General features: G+C 39.7%; 2 protein-coding genes across 7 annotated transcripts in view; one reads left to right on the plus strand and one right to left on the minus strand.

Moving 5' to 3' along the window:
- The window catches only part of fancc (FA complementation group C), a 122961-nt gene that overhangs the window by 69680 nt on the left and 26062 nt on the right, over nt 1-27219 (plus strand). For 2 of the 4 annotated variants that reach the window (XM_062025738.1, XM_062025737.1), the window contains exons 14-17: nt 687-849; nt 2418-2642; nt 3319-3497; nt 17447-17789. In XM_062025738.1, coding sequence (XP_061881722.1) covers nt 687-849; nt 2418-2642; nt 3319-3492 — 562 coding nt within the window. In that variant the 3' untranslated portion in view covers nt 3493-3497; nt 17447-17789. Of the gene's footprint in view, nt 1-686; nt 850-2417; nt 2643-3318; nt 3498-17446; nt 17790-27219 lie in introns of those variants that run through there. The other 2 variants (XR_009821730.1, XM_062025736.1) reach the window with 2 other exon arrangements.
- The window catches only part of aopep (aminopeptidase O (putative)), a 203733-nt gene continuing 193830 nt past the window's right edge, over nt 17317-27219 (minus strand). For all 3 annotated transcript variants that reach the window (XM_062025735.1, XM_062025734.1, XM_062025733.1), the window contains one exon: nt 17317-17562. The gene's annotated coding sequence lies outside the window, so the exon portion shown is untranslated. The remainder of the gene's footprint in view (nt 17563-27219) is intronic.

Here is a 27219-nt window from a genome sequence, read left to right on the forward strand (position 1 = left end):
CGACCATATGTAGGAATTGATACGATGGGAATTGTCCGATTGTTTGCTAGATGTTGCGATAAACTGAACGCATCATAGTTAGCCACCTCAGTAGATTGAATGTCTGCCTCTGACACGGTCACAAAAGAAAAAACATTATGTGAGTTGTGTTTTATTCTAAGAGAATTGTTATGTTTGCAGGGATTATCCAGCCTGGCGCCGGCTAGTTCTAGTTTAAATGGCTTCTTACCCGGACACTCCACGCTTCTTTGGTTAGCTTTTCCCTTTGTTGTTAGCCCCGCTCGGCATCCCCGCTTCTGCTTCCGCTCACACCGCTTACGTCGTCTCCATCGGCGGTCACCGCTAGCACTTGACTCCGCTGCTACAAAGGCCGCTCGATGTAGCCCGCGAAGTATTCCCATGCTAGCGAGGAGGTCCACCGTACATGCATCTTTCAGTCTATAACGACCCGATCCATCCACATCCAGAATTGTCTGTCGGTCGTATGTGATCACAGAGTGTTCACGCTTTGAGCCAGCCATGAAATTGACAGAAATGAGGGGTGTTTTTTGCCAAATCGCTCTACACTCCCAAGAGCGTTAGCGAGCCGCTGCATAGCCATGCGCCGCCATCTTAAAAAAAATTAAAAAAAAAAAAAATTACTATCATTAACAGTATCTAATGTCTGTATGTTGTACATCTCATAGAATCTTTGAGGCCTGGTTCCTGGTGGTCCAATGTTCCCACTGGGTGCAAGCGGCCCTCCAGCTGCTGCTTTCCACACAGCCCATTGATGTCGATCCCTTGCTGTGGCTGCTGACCTTTTACCATCACCCCACCAACAGGGGGCACTGCAGGGATGTACAACTGGTAATTCTGTCTCCAGCACTTGTTTTGGGGTCTTAGATAACGTTTTTGTTTCCATCACTTTTTTAAAAAAATGAGGCAAGTTGTAATGATTGCATTACCTTGCAATTCATCATTGATAGAAGTTATTGTTCATTTCTATAAAAAAATCAATAAAAAAAAGCCAAAATAAGAGATTAATTCAGGCCAAATGTAATAGTGGTCATGCCCACTTGTTCATTTTATTTAGAGACTGCTTGTATATTTGCTGGACAAACAATAGATTGACTAATTGGGTATATTCATTTTAGGGCAATCCAATTTAACAAATTAACGCACGTGATTAATTACAAAAAAACATTGCAATAATCATGTATCAATGCAGATTAATCACCCAATTTATTTTGAGCGCACATGCTCCCTTTACTTTGACCATGGATGGTTTTCTAAAAGGAGGCGTACGTTGTTATACGGTCAGTGATCAGGTTCAAAGCTGAGTGAGGAGACTCCCGACTGGTCTGCGCTCTGTCAAATTTTACCTCCAAATACATCCCGATTGGACTTAAGATATTACTGTTACCAAGTTTTGAGCAAATAAAATACGTAGGTCTAGTCAAACATATAGATTCTGACAGTAAAATTGCATTTGTGTCCAAATATTACGGTATTTTTAAGTTACTTGAAATTATTCAAGCAAGTAATTTACTGTGATTAATCATGATTAATTACTATTCAAAAGTCTGATTAAAAAATAATCACGTGACAGCGCTAATATATATAAATAATAGTACAACAACATACATTTGTATAATCAATAATGATTAGGTAGTTATGTAGTATATTTTAATGACGCCGGTTTTAGATGTAAAACTAAATTTTGGTTAATCTCTGACATAAAATGAATAAAACCGGAATTACAATGTTCATGTATTACAACATATCGTAGCATCCATCCACCCAAATACACCAATCACTGATGTTACGTAAGTGTATATATTTATTGACGTGTTGACAGTAGCGGTAAGTCTTATTTAAATAACCTAAGTGCTTCGCACAAATAAATATACCTATTTTTTCCCCTCATGCTTGCAGCGCCCCCTAGGGAATGTAGCCCTGAGCAAGTGCACCGCCACTGCATGTAAAACCTTCCAATAATATTTAAAGGTTGACCGTGCTCATAGGCGGGTAATAGAATAAATAAATTAATAAAAGGAAGGTAATAGAATAGCAAAACTGCATTGAATAGCAACACACAAATTTATGCTTACGTGATACTGGCGAGTCCAACAGTCTTAACAAGAAGATACTGTGTTGTAGGTGATGATACGTGCGGATCTTTATAGTTTCTACAGCAAACAGAGAGCGGGAAGAGACACATTAAAAAGTAAATTATGGATGACTCCTATCACAGAGAGGTGAAGAGGAGGATGAAGTATTGATTTCTCGCTCAAGAGTTTCATCTCTGTCCCCTGTTGCTCCGCCTCCTCTCATAATAGAGCAGACATGCTGTCGTCATCCTCAGTGAATTACTGATGTATTGAATTTGTAATTAACCTGCTTGCATTAAGTCATCATGTCATTTTAATCCCCAGGTACACTTTAAGGAAGCCTGGGACCACCTGCACCACCTGTTTTTCACAGTGCCCGCGCTCGCTCATCCCCTTCTTCCTGTGGAGCGGCTCCACAGTCTGCTGGTGCTCATTTCGCCGTGCACTCAGCGACCATCGGCGGCACCGTTATTGATTGTCGACCTTGTGGTCAACTGTGCAGTTTTCTCCCAACAATCACTGAGCGTCTCTACAGAGATTGTACGCACGGTGAGGAGTACTCTATCTATGCATTTATCCCCCGACAACAATTACAATAAAAAAGAACCAGAGTTTGGAGGGGCCTGGTTTACCTCGTGTAGCCCATTTAAGTGCCCTTTTGGGCAGGCACCACTTTCAGTGAGCCTGGGCACTCCTCTGGAGCTCTTAAAAAGTGTTTTCTGAAATCGTGCAGCTGGAGGGTGTTTTGGAAAGCAGAAATTAAGTGTTTTGACGGATAAAAGCATACCTCAGGGTATTTACTCTGTTAGTTTTCACTCTGTAGCTAACCAAAACATGAGCACCTATAGAGGCTCAATTTATTGGTTAATTTAAGTGTTGAGTTTTACCACAAGTTATGAACACTTTAGAGTATTAAAAAAAAGATGCTTAGCCAGTTAGTCGCCCCACAATGTTGTGTGCGTCCATGATTATAGGTAGTTTTCCAGGTAGTTTTACTACAGTTTCTCCATGATAGTCCTTATTACTTATAACCTTAGTTTCACTTGCCATATTGCTTCCATATATCAGTAATAATGGCGTGTTATGTTTTTCGAAAAATGTGTTAATAGAAATAATATTTCAAATTAAAAATAACAGACTTCCCCACACCTGGCCGCTGTTGGCGGAAATACTGTATACCAATGTTTTAGTTTTTATAATTAATTGTGTGTGTATTTCAAATCAGGTGGTGGCTCGGTCCGGTCTGGTCGGTGAAGCGATGCACGTTCTGGACTCACTGGAGCATCAACTCAAAGCAGCGAGTTGCCAATCAAATGACGACAGCAGAGTTGTCGTCAGGATCAAGGAGCTTCACAACACTCTTCAGGATGTCCCCTCAGGGATCCGCCCCTCGCATTGACACAGGCATGACCTCACACACACACATTAGCCAGGTCAGCGGCAGTTCAAGGTTTTTCTTTGAGTTTGCAGAATCATGAATGATGCGGTGCAGGAACAGGAGGGAGTCTAAATGACACACAAGTACACACAAACACCGACAAGGTGTGCAAGGACAGTGATCGTCCTCACACGCATGCACTGTAACTACCTCACAATATATCATGCAAATCCTTCAACACACATGCTAACATCTGTCTTTGAATTAGATGATCAGCAAAAACTACTTGAGTAATGAAAAATAAATGGCCATGATGTACATTATTTAATATGAATTAATAGTCACAATTGTTGAGTCGCCATTGGTTAAGTACATCACAACCTATGATCACAATGTTCCATAAGGTCATCACTAAGATATGATTTGAGGGAAATAATGATAACATCATTGCCTTAATGAGTAGTAACAGTTAATTTAGAAAAATGCATCTACTTAAGAATTACAACTGCGTCATAATTAAAGAGGAACAAGTTTTTTAAATATTTGTACAGGAAAAATATATCACTCAGTGTGACTATATGCTTTGGCGATTTCAAAATTATTAGTATTTCCTTTGAAAACCAACAGAGAAAATAGCGAGAGAAAATAACAGTAATAACCCACATACCATAAAAAATAATAGTTTCGTAATTTGACAAAAAGTGAAAATATATTTTTAAAAATTACGTCAGTTTTCCATTGATACATTACAACTTTAGTAATGCAATAATTAAATCCCTTTTTTCTAATATTATGAATGTATTATTGTTTATATTGTGCTATCTTTGTAATACGTAATATTTGTATATCATTTTGTGACTGTTATGGCTGGCTCCGGGCCGCAACAACAAAAGAGAGTGAAAACTGAAGTTAAAAGTGCACAAAAGAATATTTAATTTAACAAATGTGAGTATAACAGTTTAATATAAAGAAAATATGCAAAACAAGACTGGAGCAGGACCAGCCAAGCAGGACCGAGCAGAGCAGCCAATGAGCAGAGCACAGACTGAGGTCATGGGCAGCCCAACTGATATCTTCCCGCTGATTAGCACCAATGAGGTGCAGCTGCAGGACCTGCGGACAGAGGGAGAGGGAGGGGGAGAGGTAGAGGAAGTGGCCAATCAGACCTCCACTCTGAACACATTCCCACAAGGCTTCAACAGGGCCTGGGCCGTAGCAACCCCTACCCCCCGTTCCCCCCACTGGACCCTCGACCAATCCCTGACATTTAGGACGACCCGTCACCAATGCCTTATCAGGCTCCCCCCAATCTAGTCGTGGAGCCGACGAGCAGGAACCAACGAGGAAACAGTCAGACACTGGGACCGACCACCGTACTCCCCCATATCAAATCCTTTTCTCACTCGAAGCGGAGACACATATGGTTCTAACAAATATACATGGCAAAGTTGTGTTTTTAACTTACGTTCAGAAGTGGAAGTGAGATAGTTAAGGTCTGACAGCTTCTTTACCACAGTATAAGGCCCAAGAAATTTAGGGCAACAGAGCAAGCACCTGGTCACCAGGAATAAACTCCCTGTACGCAGAATGCCGATCGTACTGCTTTTTCATTTTACCCTGAACCACAGCTAAACATTTTTTAGCCACCTTGAGCTTTATACAATCTGTAACTAAAACTATTAACAAAATCAATTAAGTTACTTGGAGGGTCTGGCTCTGTCCAGTTGTCCTGGACAATGAACCACAAACTCTATGGCTGAACACCAGGTCATTAGGACGAAACTGTACTTTACTGGACCACTTCCCGTGCGGCTAACATCATCCGAGGTAGGGCTTCTTCCCAGTCACCTTGCATCTGTACACAAAAAGGACGCAACATGGACTTAGACGTTTGTTGAAACCTTTCTAAAGCACCTTGACTTTGCGCATGATAAGCAGAGGACAGGTTTTGTGTTATTTTTCACTGTTTGACCACTTGTGCAAACATTTGATATGTTTGAATGACCCGAGGCAAACCAAATACTGAAATAAACTCTTGACAAAGCATGCATTACATTTTACACGCATTACATTTTTGGTTGTAATACTGCGCAAAGGAAATGCAGCTGGGTACCGTGTACTCTGCATATTACTGTCAACAAATACTGTGCACCAGACATGGCCGTTTTTAGCGGACCCACATAGTGTATAATTAAATGCTCAAATGGCTGCCCAATAACTGGAGTAGGATTAAGTGGCACTGGTTGTAAAGTTTGATTTGGCTTACTAGTCAACTGACATGTATGACAGGACTTAGAGTACGCTGACACGTCTCTTTTCAAAAGAGGCCAAAAGAAATACCTGGTAACCCGATCATAAGTTTTCCTGACCCCAAGATGGCCGCTCTGGTCGAGAGAAATCTGTAAGTTAAAGTTAAATTAAAGTACCAATGATTGTCACACACACACTAGGTGTGGTGAAATGTGTCCTCTGCATTTGACCCATCCCCTTGTTCACCCCCTGGGAGGTGAGGGGTGCAGTGAGCAGCAGCGGTGACAGCGCCCGGGAATAATTTTTGGTGATTTAACCCCCGATTCCAAACCCTTGATGCTGAGTGCCAAGCAGGGAGGTAATTGGTCCCATTTTTATAGTCTTTGGTATGACTCGGCCGGGGTTTGAACTCACAACCTACCGATCTCAGGGCGGACACTCTAACCCCTAGGCCACTGAGTAGGTCAGTACAGTAACACAGTGTCACAAAACTTTAAAGGCACCAACACCTGGTACACAGAACTAAACCTTCTAACTGAGGTGTCCATTTTCTCATCAATGCATCATCGTACAGGAAATAACAGTGAGAACAATCTCTAACCTCAGAAGGACAACAAACCAACTCCAAGAGTTCTCTTAAAGTTGCAACAGACTTCTGCTCCTTCACCACATCGTCATATGGCACTGACCAGGGAAAAAACGGACAGAAAAATCCTGCACTTACTCTTTCTTATTGCTCAATTTCTTTGAACGTGTTACTGCACATGCGCTAAATACTTCTGGGAGCTGCATTTCATTTCTATCAGGCACACTACATACCGTAGGAACACTAGACACCTGAGCTGGAGCTACTTCTTCTTATTTATTCATTTATTTATCTATCGTTACACACACCGTGTTGAGCCAGCAAAACTCGGTCCTTCCTCTTATTAAAGGCCTACTGAAACCCACTACTACCGACCACGCAGTCTGATAGTTTATATATCAATGATGAAATCTTAACATTGCAACACATGCCAATACGGTCGGGTTAACTTATAAAGTGCAATTTTAAATTTCCCGCAAAACTTCCGGTTGAAAACGTCTATGTATGATGACGTTTGCGCGTGACGTCAATGATTGAAACGGAAGTATTCGGACACATTGTATCTCAATACAAACAGCTCTGTTTTCATTGCAAAATTCCACAGTATTCTGGACATCTGTGTTGGTGAATCTTTTGCAATTTGTTTAATGAACAATGGAGACTGCAAAGAAGAAAGCTGTAGGTGGGATCGGTGTATTAGCGGCTGGCTGCAGCAACACAACCAGGAAGACTTTGAGGATAGCAGATGCGCTATCCGACGCTACCCGCCGACCGCATCGATGATCGGGTGAAGTCCTTCGTCGATCACTAGAACGCAGGTGAGCACGGGTGTTGATGAGCAGATGAGGGTTGCCGTAGGTGGAGAGATAATGTTTTTATCATAGATCTGACGAGGTCCCGTAGCTAAGATAGCTTCAATGGCGTCATTAGAAACAGCATTGCTAGGCTTCGACAGGCGGCACAGCATTAACCGTGTAGTTACAGGTCCAGTGTTTGGTTCGGTGTCTCCTGATAGTAGTATTGTTGATCTGCTCTCTATCCTTCCAGTCAGGGGCTTATTTCTTTTGTTTCTATCTGCATTTGAGCATGATGCTATCATGTTAGCTCCGTAGCTAAAGTGCTTCACCGATGTATTGTTGTGGAGATAAAAGTCACTGTGAATGTCCATTTCGCGTTCTCGACTCTCATTTTTAAGAGGATATAGTATTCGAGGTGGTTTAATATACAAATCCGTGATCCACAATAGAAAAAGGAGATAGTGTGGAATCCAATGAGCCCTTGTACCTAAGTTACGGTCAGAGCGAAAAAAGATACGTCCTGCACTGCACTCTAGTCCTTCACTCTCACGTTCCTCATCCACGAATCTTTCATCCTGGCTCAAATTAATGGGGTAATTGTCGCTTTCTCGGTCCGAATCGCTCTCGCTGCTGGTGTAAACAATGGGGAAATGTGAGGAGCCTTTCAACCTGCGATGTCACGCTACTTCCGGTACAGGCAAGGCTTTTTTTATCAGCGACCAAAAGTTGCAAACTTTATCGTCGATTTTCTCTACTAAATCCTTTCAGCAAAAATATGGCAATATCGCGAAATGATCAAGTATGACACATAGAATAGATCTGCTATCCCCGTTTAAATAAAACAAATTCATTTCAGTAGGCCTTTAAGTGCCTTATGTATGAAAATGTGTACAAGTATGACAGATAAAGCTTCTTGAATCCTTGAATCTGGAGACAAAAGGTCAGCCCAAATCATAGTGACCCCATCCACTGGCAATGCTGGACACACCCCTATGGTCACTTCACTCTGAAATAAATCACGTGGCACGTTCAAAACCACTAACCCCATTTCCACAACAGGAATGTCAGAAGCAGTAGAAGTTTGACGTGAAAACGGCAACACATGGGCCTGTGCAGCAGCCTCTGCAACAGTTTTAACTCCACGTTTTACCAATATTTACTGTACTGCGCTCAAGAACAGAATCCTTCAACTGCTCCAGCACAGTATAAGCGCCTTCAAGTCGTCAAAAGTTTAAACCCCAGCTGACGAACACCAGCTATCAAAATGTGTGACCAAATCACGTATAAACTCCAAATTTGATTTTCCCGGACAAGACCCCACTTGGTTCCAGACCCTGGTCTGATTCAGGGCCACAATAACAAAGGGGAGTCGAAACTGAAGTTAAAAGTGCACACAAGAATATTTAATATAACAAATGTGAGTATAATCGTTTAACATAAAGAAAGTATCCTAAACAAAAGACAAAGCTGAGCAGACAATGAGCAGAGCAGTGACTGAGGTCCGGGGGTGACCAGCTGATATCTTCCCACTGATTTGCCCTTCTAGTACTCCGGTGTTCTTGCACTTTTCTAAAATAGGAATGTTAGGTTAATTGGAGACTCTAATATGTCCAAAGGTGTTGTTTGTTTATATGTGCCCTTTGATTGGCGACCAGTCTCGAATGCCTCTTGCCCAAAGTCAGCTGGGATAGGCTCCAGCTTACCGGAGACCAAATGAGGATAAGCAGAATAGACAACGAATGAATAATGTATTGTTTTCTTTTCCGTTTGGCCTATTGTCATGTCGTATTAAAAGCAGATTTACAACTTAGTTAAGGCCTTATTCTCCATGTGTTTAAGTGAAAAAAGGTGCACAGATTTTGGGTGTTCAGCATTCTCCGAGTCGACAATGGAGCCTAACAATAACATGTACCGTATTGTTCGGGATTTATGTCGCAGTTTTTTTCATAGTTTATGAAGCGACTTATGTGTGAAATTATTAACACATTACCGTAAAATATCAAATAATATTATTTAGCTCATTCACGTAAGAGACTAGACGTATAAGATTTCATGGGATTTAGCGATTAGGAGTGACAGATTGTTTGGTAAACGTATAGCATGTTCTATATGTTATAGTTATTTGAATGACTCTTACCATAATATGTTACGTTAACATACCAGGCACGTTCTCAGTTGGTTATTTATGCGTCATATAACGTACACTTATTCAGCCTGTTGTTCACTATTCTTTATTTATTTGAAATTGCCTTTCAAATGTCTATTCTTGGTGTTGGGTTTTATCAAATACATTTCCCCCAAAAATGCGACTTATACTCCAGTGCGACTTATATATGTTTTTTTCCTTTATTATGCATTTTCGGCCGGTGCGACTTATACTCCGGAGCGACTTATAGTCCGAAAAATACGGTAATAATACTAATAATAATGGATTAGATTTATATAGCACTTTTTTATCAACTAGATACTCAAAGATCGGTAGGTTGTGAGTTCAAACCCCGGCCGAGTCATACCAAAGACTATAAAAATGGGACCCATTATCTCCCTGCTTGGCACTCAGCATCAAGGGTTGGAATTGGGGGTTAAATCACCAAAATGATTCCCGAGCGCGGCCACCGCTGCTGCTCACTACTCCCCTCACCTCCCAGGGGGTGGAACTAGGGGCTGGGTCAAATGCAGAGGGTAGTTTCACCACACCTTTTGTGTGTGTGACTATCAGTGGTACTTTAACTTTAATTCACACATCTGTGGTGGTAAGCTTCATTTGTAGCCACAGCTGCCCTGGGGTCGACTGACGGAAGCGTGGCTGTCAATTGGCGCCTACGGCCCTTCCGTTGGGTTTTATCAAATACATTTCCCCCAAAAATGCGACTTATACTCCAGTGCGACTTATATATGTTTTTTTTCCTTCTTTATTATGCATTTTCTGCCGGTGCGATTTATACTCCGGAGCAATTTATAGTCCGAAAAATACGGTAATATTTACGTATTCTGCTCATTTGTGCCTTAATTTCATTGACGCATCGCAACGTTCGCTTTTTCCTTTAACATCTCCTATTTCTAATCATGGCAGACTTCATGTGAGCCAACAAACATAATAAAACATCACTTACTATAAAATGTCTGCTGTCACTAGGATGCCAGCTGATAGGATGTTCAAATATTCCCGTTTAGATGAAGAATTAATCATAATCTTTGCAAAGGGTTAAAAAAAAATATCTGGTGGCGCAAACTAGCGTCTTTTTTGTGTCTTTCTCGCCATCCTTGGGTTTAAGTCAAATGTCACAGATGGCCGACTTCTTGGTTTATGTGCACAACCTTTTTGTATCCAGGTGAGAGGCATGATTTATAATCTGGAATAAACTTTCACCAGCTAACAGGCGATCATGAGCAGCAGCTCAGTTTGTCAACAAAAGAGCTAGTTTGCGCTCTGTTTTCACGGCGTGGCTATAAATAATTTGTCTGCGTAATCGCTTCTAATAACAATATTGCTAATATTTGGTTAATATTCAGCTCACGATGTAAATGAAGTATTGTTGGTGCTTTTTGGATGCATTTTAGAGTGATTAAGAGTCAAAATGGATTGGATGGATTACTACAAATTAGAATGCAAACAAAAATAGACTGTCATAAGAATTGTGAATGATTGGCAAAATGCCCCAAAATGTGCAGTTCCTCTTTAAGTACTTCTGTTTTTACGCTTTTTATTGCGCTTGAAGTTTGGATGCCGTGAACACCACACATAATAAAAAAACTTCTAGAAAACTATCAAATCTATTCTGATCGCTTCAATTGAGACGCCTGGAAACATCCATTGAGATGAGGATAAAAGCACAATTATCCCACTCTGTATAAAGTGAGTGCGACCACAGCGGAAGGGAGTGTGCTAATTTCGGCCGTGTTTGAACATTCTGGATGTTTAATGAATACGATTTCATCAGGACCATGATTATTGAACTATGTGGCAATTTAATAGAAAACACATATATAATGTAGCGTGTGGTGGGCGTGTCCACAGGTTCAATGGTAGAATTCAAAACTTCAAGCGCATAAAAAAAGCACTTAAAGGCCTACTGAAACCCACTACTACCGACCACGCAGTCTGATAGTTTATATATCAATGATGAAATCTTGACATTGCAACACATGCCAATACGGCCGAGTTAACTTATAAAGTGCAATTTTAAATTTCCCGCGAAACTTCCGGTTGAAAACGTCTAGGTATGATGACGTATGCGCGTGACGTCAATGGTTGAAACGGAAGTATTCGGACACATTGTATCTCAATACAAACAGCTCTGTTTTCATTGCAAAATTCCACAGTATTCTGGACATCTGTGTTGGTGAATCTTTTGCAATTTGTTTAATGAACAATGGAGACTGCAAAGAAGAAAGCTGTAGGTGGGATCGGTGTATTAGCGGCTGGCTGCAGCAACACAACCAGGAAGACTTTGAGGATAGCAGATGCGCTATCCGACGCTACCCGCCGACCGCATCGATGATCGGGTGAAGTCCTTCGTCGCTCCGTCGATCGCTAGAACGCAGGTGAGCACGGGTGTTGATGAGCAGATGAGGGTTGCCGTAGGTGGAGAGATAATGTTTTTATCATAGCTCTGACGAGGTCCCGTAGCTAAGATAGCTTCAATGGCGTCATTAGAAACAGCATTGCTAGGCTTCGACAGGCGGCACAGCATTAACCGTGTAGTTACAGGTCCAGTGTTTGGTTCGGTGTCTCCTGATAGTAGTATTGTTAATCTGCTGTCTATCCTTCCAGTCAGGGGCTTATTTCTTTTGTTTCTATCTGCATTTGAGCATGATGCTATCATGTTAGCTCCGTAGCTAAAGTGCTTCACCGATGTATTGTTGTGGAGATAAAAGTCACTGTGAATGTCCATTTCGCGTTCTCGACTCTCATTTTTAAGAGGATATAGTATTCGAGGTGGTTTAATATACAAATCCGTGATCCACAATAGAAAAAGGAGAGAGTGTGGAATCCAATGAACCAGCTTGTACCTAAGTTACGGTCAGAGCGAAAAAAGATACGTCCTGCACTGCACTCTAGTCCTTCACTCTCACGTTCCTCATCCACGAATCTTTCATCCTGGTTCAAATTAATGGGGTAATTGTCGCTTTCTTGGTCCGAATCGCTCTCGCTGCTGGTGTAAACAATGGGGAAATGTGAGGAGCCTTTCAACCTGCGATGTCACGCTACTTCCGGTACAGGCAAGGCTTTTTTTATCAGCGACCAAAAGTTGCAAACTTTATCGTCGATTTTCTCTACTAAATCCTTTCAGCAAAAATATGGCAATATCGCAAAATGATCAAGTATGACACATAGAATGGATCTGCTATCCCCGTTTAAATAAAACAAATTCATTTCAGTAGGCCTTTAAGTGCCTTATGTATGAAAATGTGTACAAGTATGACAGATAGAGCTTCTTGAATCCTTGAATCTGGAGACAAAAGGTCAGCCCAAATCATAGTGACCCCATCCACTGGCAATGCTGGACACACCCCTATGGTCACTTCACTCTGAAATAAATCACGTGGCACGTTCAAAACCACTAACCCCATTTCCACAACAGGAATGTCAGAAGCAGTAGAAGTTTGACGTGAAAACGGCAACACATGGGCCTGTGCAGCAGCCTCGGCAACAGTTTTAACTCCACGTTTTACCAATATTTACTGTACTGCGCTCAAGAACAGAATCCTTCAACTGCTCCAGCACAGTATAAGCGCCTTCAAGTCGTCAAAAGTTTAAACCCCAGCTGACGAACACCAGCTATCAAAATGTGTGACCAAATCACGTATAAACTCCAAATTTGATTTTCCCGGACAAGATCCCACTTGGTTCCAGACCCTGGTCTGATTCAGGGCCACAATAACAAAGGGGAGTCGAAACTGAAGTTAAAAGTGCACACAAGAATATTTAATATAACAAATGTGAGTATAATCGTTTAACATAAAGAAAGTATCCTAAACAAAAGACAAAGCTGAGCAGACAATGAGCAGAGCAGTGACTGAGGTCCGGGGGTGACCAGCTGATATCTTCCCACTGATTTGCCCTTCTAGTACTCCGGTGTTCTTGCACTTTTCTAAAATAGGAATGTTAGGTTAATTGGAGACTCTAATATGTCCAAAGGTGTTGTTTGTTTATATGTGCCCTTTGATTGGCGACCAGTCTCGAATGCCTCTTGCCCAAAGTCAGCTGGGATAGGCTCCAGCTTACCGGAGACCAAATGAGGATAAGCAGAATAGACAACGAATGAATAATGTATTGTTTTCTTTTCCGTTTGGCCTATTGTCATGTCGTATTAAAAGCAGATTTACAACTTAGTTAAGGCCCTATTCTCCATGTGCTTAAGTGAAAAAAGGTGCACAGATTTTGGGTGTTCAGCATTCTCCGAGTCGACAATGGAGCCTAACAATAACATGTACCGTATTGTTCGGGATTTATGTCGCAGTTTTTTTCATAGTTTATGAAGCGACTTATGTGTGAAATTATTAACACATTACCGTAAAATATCAAATAATATTATTTAGCTCATTCACGTAAGAGACTAGACGTATAAGATTTCATGGGATTTAGCGATTAGGAGTGACAGATTGTTTGGTAAACGTATAGCATGTTCTATATGTTATAGTTATTTGAATGACTCTTACCATAATATGTTACGTTAACATACCAGGCACGTTCTCAGTTGGTTATTTATGCGTCATATAACATACACTTATTCAGCCTGTTGTTCACTATTCTTTATTTATTTGAAATTGCCAATGCCTATTCTTGGTGTTGGGTTTTATCAAATACATTTCCCCCAAAAATGCGACTTATACTCCAGTGCGACTTATATATGTTTTTTTCCTTTATTATGCATTTTCGGCCGGTGCGACTTATACTCCGGAGCGACTTATAGTCCGAAAAATACGGTAATAATACTAATAATAATGGATTAGATTTATATAGCACTTTTTTATCAACTAGATACTCAAAGATCGGTAGGTTGTGAGTTCAAACCCCGGCCGAGTCATACCAAAGACTATAAAAATGGGACCCATTATCTCCCTGCTTGGCACTCAGCATCAAGGGTTGGAATTGGGGGTTAAATCACCAAAATGATTCCCGAGCGCGGCCACCGCTGCTGCTCACTACTCCCCTCACCTCCCAGGGGGTGGAACTAGGGGCTGGGTCAAATGCAGAGGGTAGTTTCACCACACCTCTTGTGTGTGTGACTATCAGTGGTACTTTAACTTTAATTCACACATCTGTGGTGGTAAGCTTCATTTGTAGCCACAGCTGCCCTGGGGTCGACTGACGGAAGCGTGGCTGTCAATTGGCGCCTACGGCCCTTCTGTTGGGTTTTATCAAATACATTTCCCCCAAAAATGCGACTTATACTCCAGTGCGACTTATATATGTTTTTTTTCCTTCTTTATTATGCATTTTCTGCCGGTGCGATTTATACTCCGGAGCAATTTATAGTCCGAAAAATACGGTAATATTTACGTATTCTGCTCATTTGTGCCTTAATTTCATTGACGCATCGCAACGTTCGCTTTTTCCTTTAACATCTCCTATTTCTAATCATGGCAGACTTCATGTGAGCCAACAAACATAATAAAACATCACTTACTATAAAATGTCTGCTGTCACTAGGATGCCAGCTGATAGGATGTTCAAATATTCCCGTTTAGATGAAGAATTAATCATAATCTTTGCAAAGGGTTAAAAAAAAATATCTGGTGGCGCAAACTTGCGTCTTTTTTGTGTCTTTCTCGCCATCCTTGGGTTTAAGTCAATTGTCACAGATGGCCGACTTCTTGGTTTATGTGCACAACCTTTTTGTATCCAGGTGAGAGGCATGATTTATAATCTGGAATAAACTTTCACCAGCTAACAGGCGATCATGAGCAGCAGCTCAGTTTGTCAACAAAAGAGCTAGTTTGCGCTCTGTTTTCACGGCGTGGCTATAAATAATTTGTCTGCGTAATCGCTTCTAATAACAATATTGCTAATATCTGGTTAATATTCAGCTCACGATGTAAATGAAGTATTGTTGGTGCTTTTTGGATGCATTTTAGAGTGATTAAGAGTCAAAATGGATTGGATGGATTACTACAAATTAGAATGCAAACAAAAATAGACATATGTGTTCTTGTCTGTCATAAGAATTGTGAATGATTGGCAAAATGCCCCAAAATGTGCAGTTCCTCTTTAAGTACTTCTGTTTTTACGCTTTTTATTGCGCTTGAAGTTTGGATGCCGTGAACACCACACATAATAAAAAAAACTTCTAGAAAACTATCAAATCTATTCTGATCGCTTCAATTGAGACGCCTGGAAACATCCATTGAGATGATAAAAGCACAATAATCCCACTCTGTATAAAGTGAGTGCGACCACAGCGGAAGGGAGTGTGCTAATTTCGGCCGTGTTTGAACATTCTGGATGTTTAATGAATACGATTTCATCAGGACCATGATTATTGAACTATGTGGCAATTTAATAGAAAACACATATATAATGTAGCGTGTGGTGGGCGTGTCCACAGGTTCAATGGTAGAATTCAGAACTTCAAGCGCATAAAAAAGCACTTAAAGGCCTACTGAAATCCACTACTACCGACCACGCAGTCTGATAGTTTATATATCAATGATGAAATCTTAACATTGCAACACATGCCAATACGGCCGAGTTAACATATAAAGTGCAATTTTAAATTTCCCGCGAAACTTCCGGTTGAAAACGTCTAGGTATGATGACGTATGCGCGTGACGTCAATGGTTGAAACGGAAGTATTCGGACACTATTGTATCCAATACAAAAAGCTCTGTTTTCATCACAAAATTCCACAGTATTCTGGACATCTGTGTTGGTGAATCTTTTGCAATTTGTTTAATGAACAATGAAGACTGCAAAGAAGAAAGTTGTAGGTGGGATCGGTGTATTAGCGGATGGCTGCAGCAACACAACCAGGAGGACTTTGACTTGGATAGCAGACGCGCTATCCCACGCTAGCCGCCGACCGCATCGATGATCGGGTGAAGTCCTTCGTCGCTCCGTGTATCGCTGGAACGCAGGTGAGCACGGGTGTTGATGAGCAGATGGGGCTGGCTGGCGTAGGTGGATAGCTAATGTTTTTAGCATAGCTTTGTGAGGTCCCGTAGCTAAGTTAGCTTCAATGGCGTCGTTAGCAACAGCATTGTTAAGCTTCGCCAGGCTGGAAAGCATTAACCGTGTATTTACAGGTCCATGGTTTAATAGTATTGTTGATTTTCTGTCTATCCTTCCAGTCAGGGGTTTATTTATTTTGTTTCTATCTGCAGTTAAGCCCGATGCTATCACGTTAGCTCCGTAGCTAAAGTGCTTCGCCGATGTATTGTTGTGGAGATAAAAGTCACTGTGAATGTCCATTTCGCGTTCTCGACTCTCATTTTCAAGAGGATATAGCATTCGAGGTGGTTTAAAATACAAATCCGGGATCCACAATAGAAAAAGGAGAAAGTGTGGAATCCAATGAGCTCCTGTACCTAAGTTACGGTCAGAGCGAAAAAAGATACGTCCTGCACTGCACTCTAGTCCTTCACTCTCTCGTACCTCATCCACGAATCTTTCATCCTCGCTCAAATTAATGGGGTAATCGTCGCTTTCTCGATCCGAATCGCTCTCGCTGCTGGTAAACAATGGGGAAATGTGAGGAGCCTTTCAACCTGTGACGTCACGCTACTTCCGGTACAGGCAAGGCTTTTTTTATCAGCGACCAAAAGCTGCGAACTTTATCGTCGATGTTCTCTACTAAATCCTTTCAGCAAAAATATGGCAATATCGCGAAATGATCAAGTATGACACATAGAATGGATCTGCTATCCCCGTTTAAATAAATAAAAATTATTTCAGTAGGCCTTTAAGCGCAAATGAGAGAGAGAATGGGGTTGAATGTGATATGCATTGTGAGTATCATGCATTTAACCAGTAATGCATACAAAAATGACCCCAAATATTTTCCCCTCTTTTTCTGTCCACTCGTTTAAAACAAAATGTTTGTTAATATAATCTCACTGTCTGCACACGTGTTCTGTCTGCGGTGTATCTCTTACATGGATGAAGTCATGTGTTATGTATGAAAACTCCTGAAAGTATTTGCAGTCTCAACTCTTTCACAGTCTGATTGGAGCTTCAGACTAAACACACACACACACTGAGGAGTTTCCAGAACATATTTATTTCATTGTGATCATCATTTACGTATAAAAGTGATATTTGAGGAGGCACTACTCTTAATAGTTGACCAACCCGCCACACACAACTTTTTTACATTTATTTTTAACTGTTCCTCTCCAGTCAACAATCAGCCTTGGCTCAGGGAGTCGGACCGCCACAACATTCCGCTGTTGGCCGCCAGTGCTCGACCCTCGCACGACCCCAAGCTCCTGTCATCTCCTTCTGTTGTCGGCCGCCTGAAGACACAGAGAGAGAGAGAGAACCAGACAGAGAGAGGTACACATGGAGGTTATTGTAGAAGCATTGTGGACACAATACATTATAGAAAGGCTTCTGTTGGACACTTTAACTATAATAAAGATATGACTTCTGCAACTCATAGTACAATAATGTTCAAAGTCAATTGTTAAAATAAGATTTTCCCAAAATCCAAACATGTTTAAATATCCGTAATAAATGTCAAATGTGCATATTATTAAAGTTAATGATAATCGATGAATCAGAAACAATATATGTATAAATAACATAGAAAAGGTTGATGAACTGATAGAAACCATTCAGGGTCCTCACTATCTGCCAATCACAAGCAGCAAGGTGGAAAACTATATTTTACTACGCTAAAGTGGAATATTTCTCTAAGAAAAATAATAAGATATTGTGGAAATAATTATAAAATTTTAATTGTTGATAAAAGTAATATGTTATATATTATGTTATGTTAAAATAATAACTTTAGCCTCAAGAACTGCTTTATATCAGTAAACATGTACTAAAATAATTTTAGGTTAAATGAAACATATTCATAGCAATAAAAAATACATCTGGATCACACTTTTCTGCCAGTTCCTGGTGTGGCTGCTGCAGGCACATGACTGTTGTGGCTGAGTGGACTGGACTCCTGTTCCTGCTGAACTGAGCCAGTGGTTGTTTAGGACTGATTATCAGCTCAGTAGGCACAGGAGGCAGAGTCCTTATCTTGCTGCTTATTCTCTTCATCTCCATTTCAATTTATTTGAATGAAAGTCGGATCAATGCAGTAAGACAAAGGTGGAACAAACTTGGAACCTAAAACATTTTACGTCCATCAAGGTGTATTTTCCTTTTCTTTCAATTTGATTTCATGATGAATTGATGTCGAATCTTTCCCACCATTGATGAGGCGGACACCATTAGAGTGTCATAAATCATGTCTAATGTATATAGCCTCGCTTTTTATGGCCCTTCCATGGTCATTACACTTTTAATAAGCCCTAAATATAGGCGGACCAATGACACGCTGCACATGGATCTCATCTGGAATTCACACATCCGTCCCCCCAACCCATTTATGTCTCCTACAGGCAGATCACCTCATACTGTAGTTTAATGTACATGATGTATGCACTACATTAGATTAATACTGTACTTTAATGTACACTATGTATGCACTACATTAGATTAATACTGTAGTTTAATGTAGACTGTGTTCACTACATTAGATTGATACTGTACTTTAATGTACACTATGTATGCACTACATTAGATTAATACTGTAGTTTAATGTAGACTGTGTTCACTACATTAGATTAATACTGTACTTTAATGTACACTATGTATGCACTATAGTAGATTAATACTGTAGTTTAATGTACTCGATGTATGCACTACATTAGATTAATACTGTAGTTTAGTGTACACTATGTATACAATTCATTAATACTGTAGTTTAATGAACACAGTGTACATTAAACTACAGTATTAATCTAATGTAGTGCATTAATACTGTAGTTTAATGTACACTATGTATGCACTACATTAGATTAATACTGTAGTTTAGTGTACATTAAACTACAGTATTAATGCACTACATTAGATTAATACTGTAGTTTAATGTATGTGTAATGGTGTACATTAAACTACAGTATTAATGTATTGTATACATAGTGTACACTGAACTACAGTATTAATGTTTTACATACATAATTAGTGTACACTAAAATACAATATTAATGTAATGTGGTGCATAGTGTACATTCTGTATATATATATTAGTACTGTAGTTAAGTGTACCGGTACACTATGTATATAATACATTAATACTGTAGTTTAATGTACACCATGTATGCACTACATTAAATTAATACTGTAGTTTAGTGTACAATATGTATGTATGTAATACATTAATACTGTAGTTCAGTGTACACTATGTATACAATACATTAATACTGTAGTTTAATGTACACTATGTATGTACTACATTAGATTAATACTGTAGTTTAATGTACTCTAAACTACAGTATTATTTTTTACATTACATTAATATTGTAGTTTAGTGTACACTATGTATGTAACACTTTAATACTGTAGTTCAGTGTACACTATGTATATAATACATTAATACTGTATTTTAATTTACACCATGTATGCATGGTGTTACATTAATACTGTACTTTAATGTACACTATGTATACAATACATTGATACTGTAGTTTAATGTACACCATCTATGCTCCATGTTACATTAAGACTGTAGTTTAATGTACTCTATGGATACAATACATTAATGCTGTAGTTTAATCTACACCATGTATGCACTACATTAGATTAATATTGTAGTTGTATGTACACTATGTATACAATACATTGACACTCTAGTTTAATGTGCACCATCTATGCTCCATGTTACATTAATACTGTAGTTTAATATACTCTATATATACAACACATTGATACTGTAGTTTAATGTACACCATCTATGCTCCATGTTACATTAATACTGTAGTTTAATGTACTCTATGGATACAATACATTAATGCTGTAGTCTAATCTACACCATGTATGCACTACATTAGATGATTACTGTAGTTAAATGTACACTATGCATGCACCACATTACATTATTACTGTCATTTAATGTACTCTATATATACAATACATTATTACTGTAGTTTAATGTACACCATCTATGCTCCACATTACATAAATCAATCCATTCCTAATTCCTCATTTTAGTAACAATAGTCTGTACAACAACTGTATTTGACATGATCATTCATATTATCATTAAGTATGTTTAACAGCATAGAATTAATGTTGGAATCGCAGTAAGGAGCAAGGTGCTCAGTCAGCAAAAATACTAGCACTTAGGGCTGGGCGATTGTATGATCGTGATCATTGATCGCGATTTATTTGAGTTCGATCAAACATGGCAGAACTGTCTGTCAGAAGTCACCGCAGTAGTAAACAGGGAAGCAACGACGCTTGGTATAATCCTGCATGGAACAATACGCATTTATTGGACCGTGTGTGTGTGTGCGTGTGTGTGTGTGTGTGTGTGTGTGTGTGTGTGTGTGTGTGTGTGTGTGTGTGTGTGTGTGTGTGTGTGTGTGTGTGTGTTTGTTTGTTTTTGTGTGAACGTGTTTTTGTTTGTGTGTGCACGACCTCCACCATCACGTAAGTCAGGTTGGTCACGACGTAATTATAGTTCAATCAGCGTTGAACTATGCCTCTTCCACTTCCACAGTGCAAGTGCAGCCCAGAAGAAGTAAATAGAGAAATATGACTAACACTAACACTAGCATAGAAAGTGAAATACAACACTGAGAAGGATCAGAAAGTTTACGTTGTGGTGCGCAGTAATCCTGCCCTGAATGCGCACTCGCAGGCACTCACTTGTCTGTCAATGAACTATACTGTACTGGTCCCGACTGGGGGAATAAACACACCAACTAATTTATTCAGAAAAATATTTTTTATCTCTAAATATTTTTAATCAGACTTTTTGTTTATGTGTCTGCAATGATTCAACTCCTCTGATATAGTATGTACTAAAAAAAAAAATTCAGCTGACACTTTTTGTTTAAATAATTTTCGAATTTGTGAATAAAAAAATAGAGATGTCCGATAATGGCTTTTTTGCCGATATTCCGATATTGTCCAACTCTTAATTACTGATACCGATATCAACCGATACCGATATATACAGTCGTGGAATTAACACATTATTATGCCTAATTTTGTTGTGATGCCCCGCTGGATGCATTAAACAATGTAACAAGGTTTTCCAAAATAAATCAACTCAAGTTATGGAAAAAAAATGCCAACATGGCACTGCCATATTTATTATTGAAGTCACAAAGTGCATTATTTTTTTTAACATGCCTCAAAACAGCAGCTTGGAATTTGGGACATGCTCTCCCTGAGAGAGCATGAAGAGGTTGAGGGGAGTATATTGTAGCGTCCCGGAAGAGTTGGTGCTGCAAGGGGTTCTGGGTATTTGTTCTGTTGTTTTACGGTGCGGATGTTCTCCCGAAATGTGTTTGTCATTCTTGTTTGGTGTGGGTTCACAGTGTGGCTCATATTTGTAACAGTGTTAAAGTTGTTTATACGTCCACTCTCAGTGTGACCTGTATGGCTGTTGACCAAGTATGCATTGCATTCACTTGTGTGTGTGAAAAGCCGTAGATATTATGTGGCTGGGCCGGCACGCAAAGGCAGTGCCTTTAAGGTTTATTGGCGCTCTGTACTTCTCCCTACGTCCGTGTACACAGCGGCGTTTAAAAAAAAGTCATAAATTGTACTTTTTGAAACCGATAATATTGAAACCGATACCGATAATTTCCGATATTCCATTTTAAAGCATTTATCAGCCGATATCGGTAGTCCGATATTATTGGACATCTCTAATAAAAAACATTTTGTTCCTGAAATAACCCGCTTGCCGTTTGCCAAAACACTGGTGAGAAGCACTGATGTATACAAGTAATCAAAGATTACAAATAATAGTTGAAACTGTTGTTTAGTAAACGTGAACTTGAAATAAAAGTATTATAGTATTCACTACACCAGCGATGACAAGCAAAAAAAAACTAAGTAACTTTGAGAGAAAGAAATTTGTTCTCTTTACCCCCACAAAACGTACCGAAAAAGAAGCAAAACCGTGGCCCTAAGACAAAGTATGGATGGTAGCGTGGGTTACCTGTAATGTTGCACCTCTAGTAAACACAATCATAGTTACAGTATGAACACTTGTCAGTATATATTGATACAAGATACTGCAGTAGCAACTGTACTCGGTATAATCCTGCACGGGACAATGAGCCTTTAATAAAAAGAAAAATTGTGATATTAATCGAGATTGGATAATATCAAAACATTTATTGTGATCTTTTTTTTTTTTGCCGTATCGCCCAGCCCTACTACCACTATGAGTTCATTGTAGACAACAGGAAGTGGAACACACAGTTTCATACCAACAGCTGAAGAGCACAACCAACATATTAAACCGCATGCAAAGGTAGATAAAGCTGAAATTAATTCAGGAGGTTGCCCACAGCCACAACTGTTAATGCCAGTGTTTTTTGAACCGGTGCTAATTAACGAGTTATAACAACACTGGCGGTTATTTGCTTTTGTGGACCCCACACTTGGCGACAATAGGAGGGTTGGATAGAGGTGTTCATTGGAGCTTTTCACCATCAAGGCTTCATGCTACCGTACTCCAAAATAAGTTTTGTTTTTTTACAAACAAATGTAGAAATGTGTGAAGCACGGAAGTACCGTATTTTTCGGAGTATAAGTCGCTCCGGAGTATGCATCCGAAAATGCATAATAAAGAAGTAAAAAAACATATATTAGTCGCACTGGAGTATAAGTCGCATTTTTTGGGGAAATTTATTTGATAAAACCCAACACCAAGAATAGACATTTGAAAGGCAATTCAAAATAAAGAATAGTGAACAACAGGCTGAATAAGTGTACGTTATATGAGGCATAAATAACCAACTGAGAACGTGCCTGGTATGTTAACGTAACATATTATGGAAAGAGTCATTCAAATAACTATAACATATAGAACATGCTATACGTTTACCAAACAATCTGTCACTCCTAATCGCTAAATCCCATGAAATCTTATACATCTAGTCTCTTACGTGAATGAGCTAAATAATATTATTTGATATTTTACGGTAATGTGTTAATAATTTCACACATAAGTCGCTCCTGAGTATAAGTCGCACCCCCGGCCAAACTATGAAAAAAAACTGCGACTTATAGTCCGAAAAATACGGTAAAAGTCAAATGAATCAGGTTTGCCGTGTGGGAGTGTGGACAATGTTCTCCTCAGGTGCAGAACTTAGCCACTGTGAACAAAGAGGAAAGCAATCACTGTTCACCAATCAGCTAAGCTCTGTGCCTGCATGGAGACAGGACACACAACCCAGTGGCTGTCCACTGACTTGACACCTACACACACACACACACACCTGAAGACCCCCCCCCTGACTCCGCTCATCATACTTTTCGCTGCTGTGCACTCCCACATAATCATGTCTTCTTGGCTCTGGCCTGCGTGTGTGTTGTTGGTTGCCATGGCAGCCGGCCGCTGGGTCAGGGTTATGTGGTAATCCCTGGCAATGTGATTTTTATCATAAGTCACAAATCAGCACGCCAGGAACCCTCACAGCCCGGACAGTCGTCAACAAACAACAACAATCCTCCGAACTCTGAATTCTCCTTCCTGCCTCGCTCTCTCTCTTACTCTTTTCTCCCTCGGCCACGCTCGGCTAACCCGGCGATATTCGCCCCTCATTAAGCGGATCGGGAGGGATTCCAAAGGCATGTACTTTTGGAATAAAGTGCTTTTTAGGGAGTGACGTGTCGTTTACAAGCACAAAGAGGAGGACAGTTACAAGTCTAACATGCATGAGTCGTCCATCATTTTAATTGGTTTACACAAACGTGGTAGATTGGTTGTTCTAAAAGCCTCTACTTGTACTGATACTGTCCTGAATAAAAAAGTATGATATCACTTGACATTTTAGTTACAAGCCCAATCATTAGTCCTATACATGTAGCATGAGGACCACCAGCTAGCCAGCCACTCACACAAAATAGATGTTTATCAGACTAAGGCCAGACGTCTAAAAAAAGACTTTCGCATCCTGGGCCAAGGCATCAAGCGGCCTCCATTAATGTGTGTGTGTGTAAAGATAAAACCTGTCTTGTGGCGACGCTTGGTCGTGACCTAAAAAGGATTTTAGAGCTGGATGTCATCGTTAAAAAGCATCAGACCGAAAGCACAGACATACCACCTGAACCACAAGGTCTATCATTATAGTAATTATTAAGACATGTAAGCATGTTATCATTGCAAATGATGGTACAGGGTGTAAAATAACCACAAAAAAAAAACCCAAAAGCATTCATGTGATTGACTCGCTGTGACGACCCCTGACAGGGAAAAGCCCAAAGTTAAAAAAAAAAAAGAAAGAATGTAAGCTTGTTATTAAATCCTGCATGCACTATATGAAGTATGTGTCAGGTTCTTTCACGTCAAAGCCACACTTTGAACAGCCCAGTATTCTATCAACCTACATTTTGCTACAAAACTAAACTTTAAATATTAAAACATTCCAAAAATGTCACCATAATAAAGTCACAATGTAGAATAATAGACTACACTTCAAGTCCGATACAACACGATTAGGGTTGCAACTAACGATTAATTTGATAATCGATTAATCTGTCGATTATTACTTTGATTAATCGATTCATAATCGGATAAAAGAGACAAACTACATTTCTATCCTTTCCAGTATTTTATTGAAAAAAAAACAGCATACTGGCACCATACTTATTTTGATTATTGTTTCTCAGCTGTTTGTACATGTTGCAGTTTATAAATAAAGGTTTATAAAAATTAAAATTAACATTTTTTAAATAAAAATAAAATTGCCTGTGCACATGCGCATACATAGATCCAACGAATCGATGACTAAATTAATCACCAACTATTTTTATAATTGATTTAATCGATTATTTGTTGCAGCCCTAAACACGATATAATACAACGCGATTATGCCATCGACCCTGAATTTTCGCTCGTTTTTTTTCCCCACCAGAGTCAATCTTCCTGTTTTTTACCAAATGATCATCTACAAACTTACACAGTAGATCTTTATGAAAGTCTCCAAAAAGAAGGAATTATAAAAAAAATATCGACCTAGTGATGTCCAAACCTACTGGTAGATAGTGCCCGCCCAATGTGGTGACGTGGGGGCACTACCCACAGGTCGAGGCAGCCCAACTACGTGCATAACTTTGTACAAAAAAAGGCGAAAAAATAAGGATTTCTACAATGCAACGCAATCGGTATTTTATGGACCCCAACAACCAACTTAGAGTAGATTTCAAAGGGGCTAGAAAATACTTTGTATCTGCTTTTGGAAATCCTTAGACATACACGGACACGCAGACACACACACGCACGCATGCACACACACACACTCAATGACCTACTATCTCTCTTGCGTTTGTTTGACGAGCGCATTCCCAAATTCTTTCTCTGATAAACAAATCCCGACAGCGCTGCGGTGAAACCTTGGAAAAAGGTATGGCGTCACATTAGTACCAAAAATCCAAGCGCGTAAAAACTGTTATCGCGCGCTGATTCTCCACTTCGTGCGCGCGCGCGACACCCTTTTGTGCGCTTGGTGCCTTTGTGTGCGCGCGCGGCGCCTTCTTGCGTGCGCGCGGTGCCTTTCTGTGCGCGCGCGCTGTCTCGGTCTGTGCGCTGTGATGTTTCATTTTGGTACTTTGGGGGCGGGCATGCTTAGACAGCTCCTTCTTTCTGATTGGCTTTGAGCAATCAGAAGTATAGCAGGGCGGGTCATCGTCAATATGTATCAAGATTTACGGAGGAAGAAGTGGATAAAAAAATGTTGGCTGAAAAAGAGGTAAGTTATTGAAGTGGTTTGGAGTGATTGTAAGGGTACTATTACTAAAAATAATAATAATACATGTTTATTTATAAAGCACTTTTCATACATTTAAAATGCAGCTCAAAGTGCTTTACATAGTTAAAAACAAAATGAGAAATAACACCCACACCCCATGAAGACAGTCAAACATGTACATAAAAATAAACAAACAACAATAATAATAACAACACAATGACAATAGCCAATCACAGGAACCCTCTGGACGTGGAGATCCAGAGGGCTCTTTGAGGAAACACTAGATGATAAAATAAATGGATTAAAAATAATTAAAATACACATCAGGTAAAAGTCCAAAAATAATATGAAATAAGATAAGATATAATCAAACATAAAAATAAACTATAATATGAAAAACTATAAAATAAAATAAAATACAATAAAAACTGAAATATAAATATAATAAGACCATATAAAAATAGGCTAATATATGATAAAACATAAAAATAACTAATACTAATAGAATAATCCTGCACATTGGGCCTAATATTTGTGTAGTAATGTGGTTTTTGAATTCGAGCAATGTAATCTGAAAGATGTTTAAAATATCAACAATTAATGTTAATATTTTTTAAACAATATACTTCTCATAACATGAGTATCTGTGTGCATGAGAACGTGTAAAGAAAAGCATTGCTATAGTTTCACTTCATCTGCCTTTTTTAACAACCTACTTGAAGTTGTATTTTTCTTTTCTTTTTTTTTTCTTTTTTCTTTTCAAAGCCAATCAGAAAGAAGGGGCGGTCTAAGCATGCCCGCCCCCAAAGTACCAAAATGAAACTTGACAGCGCACAGACCGAGACAGCGCGCACGCAGAAAAGCACCACGCGCGCGCAAAAGGGTGTCACGCGCGCGCACGAAGTGGAGAATCAGCGCGCGATAACAGTTTTTATGCGCTTGGATTTTTGGTACTAATGTGACGCCATAAAAAGGCCCCATCCTGAGCCTACAAATATGCACGCGCGTGCACACACACACACGCACACACACACACACACACGCACAGAGTGGGATCAGAGAGGAATGCACCAGAGAAGGTAGACAAGTGATACCTGAGTATAGATAAAAGTACTTGTGATAATTAAACATTCAATTATCACTCAATTTACCATTAGAGTGCGGACTTCCTTCAAC

The sequence above is a fragment of the Entelurus aequoreus genome, linkage group LG17, assembly GCF_033978785.1.
Source record: "Entelurus aequoreus isolate RoL-2023_Sb linkage group LG17, RoL_Eaeq_v1.1, whole genome shotgun sequence".
NCBI classification, from domain to species: domain Eukaryota; kingdom Metazoa; phylum Chordata; class Actinopteri; order Syngnathiformes; family Syngnathidae; genus Entelurus; species Entelurus aequoreus.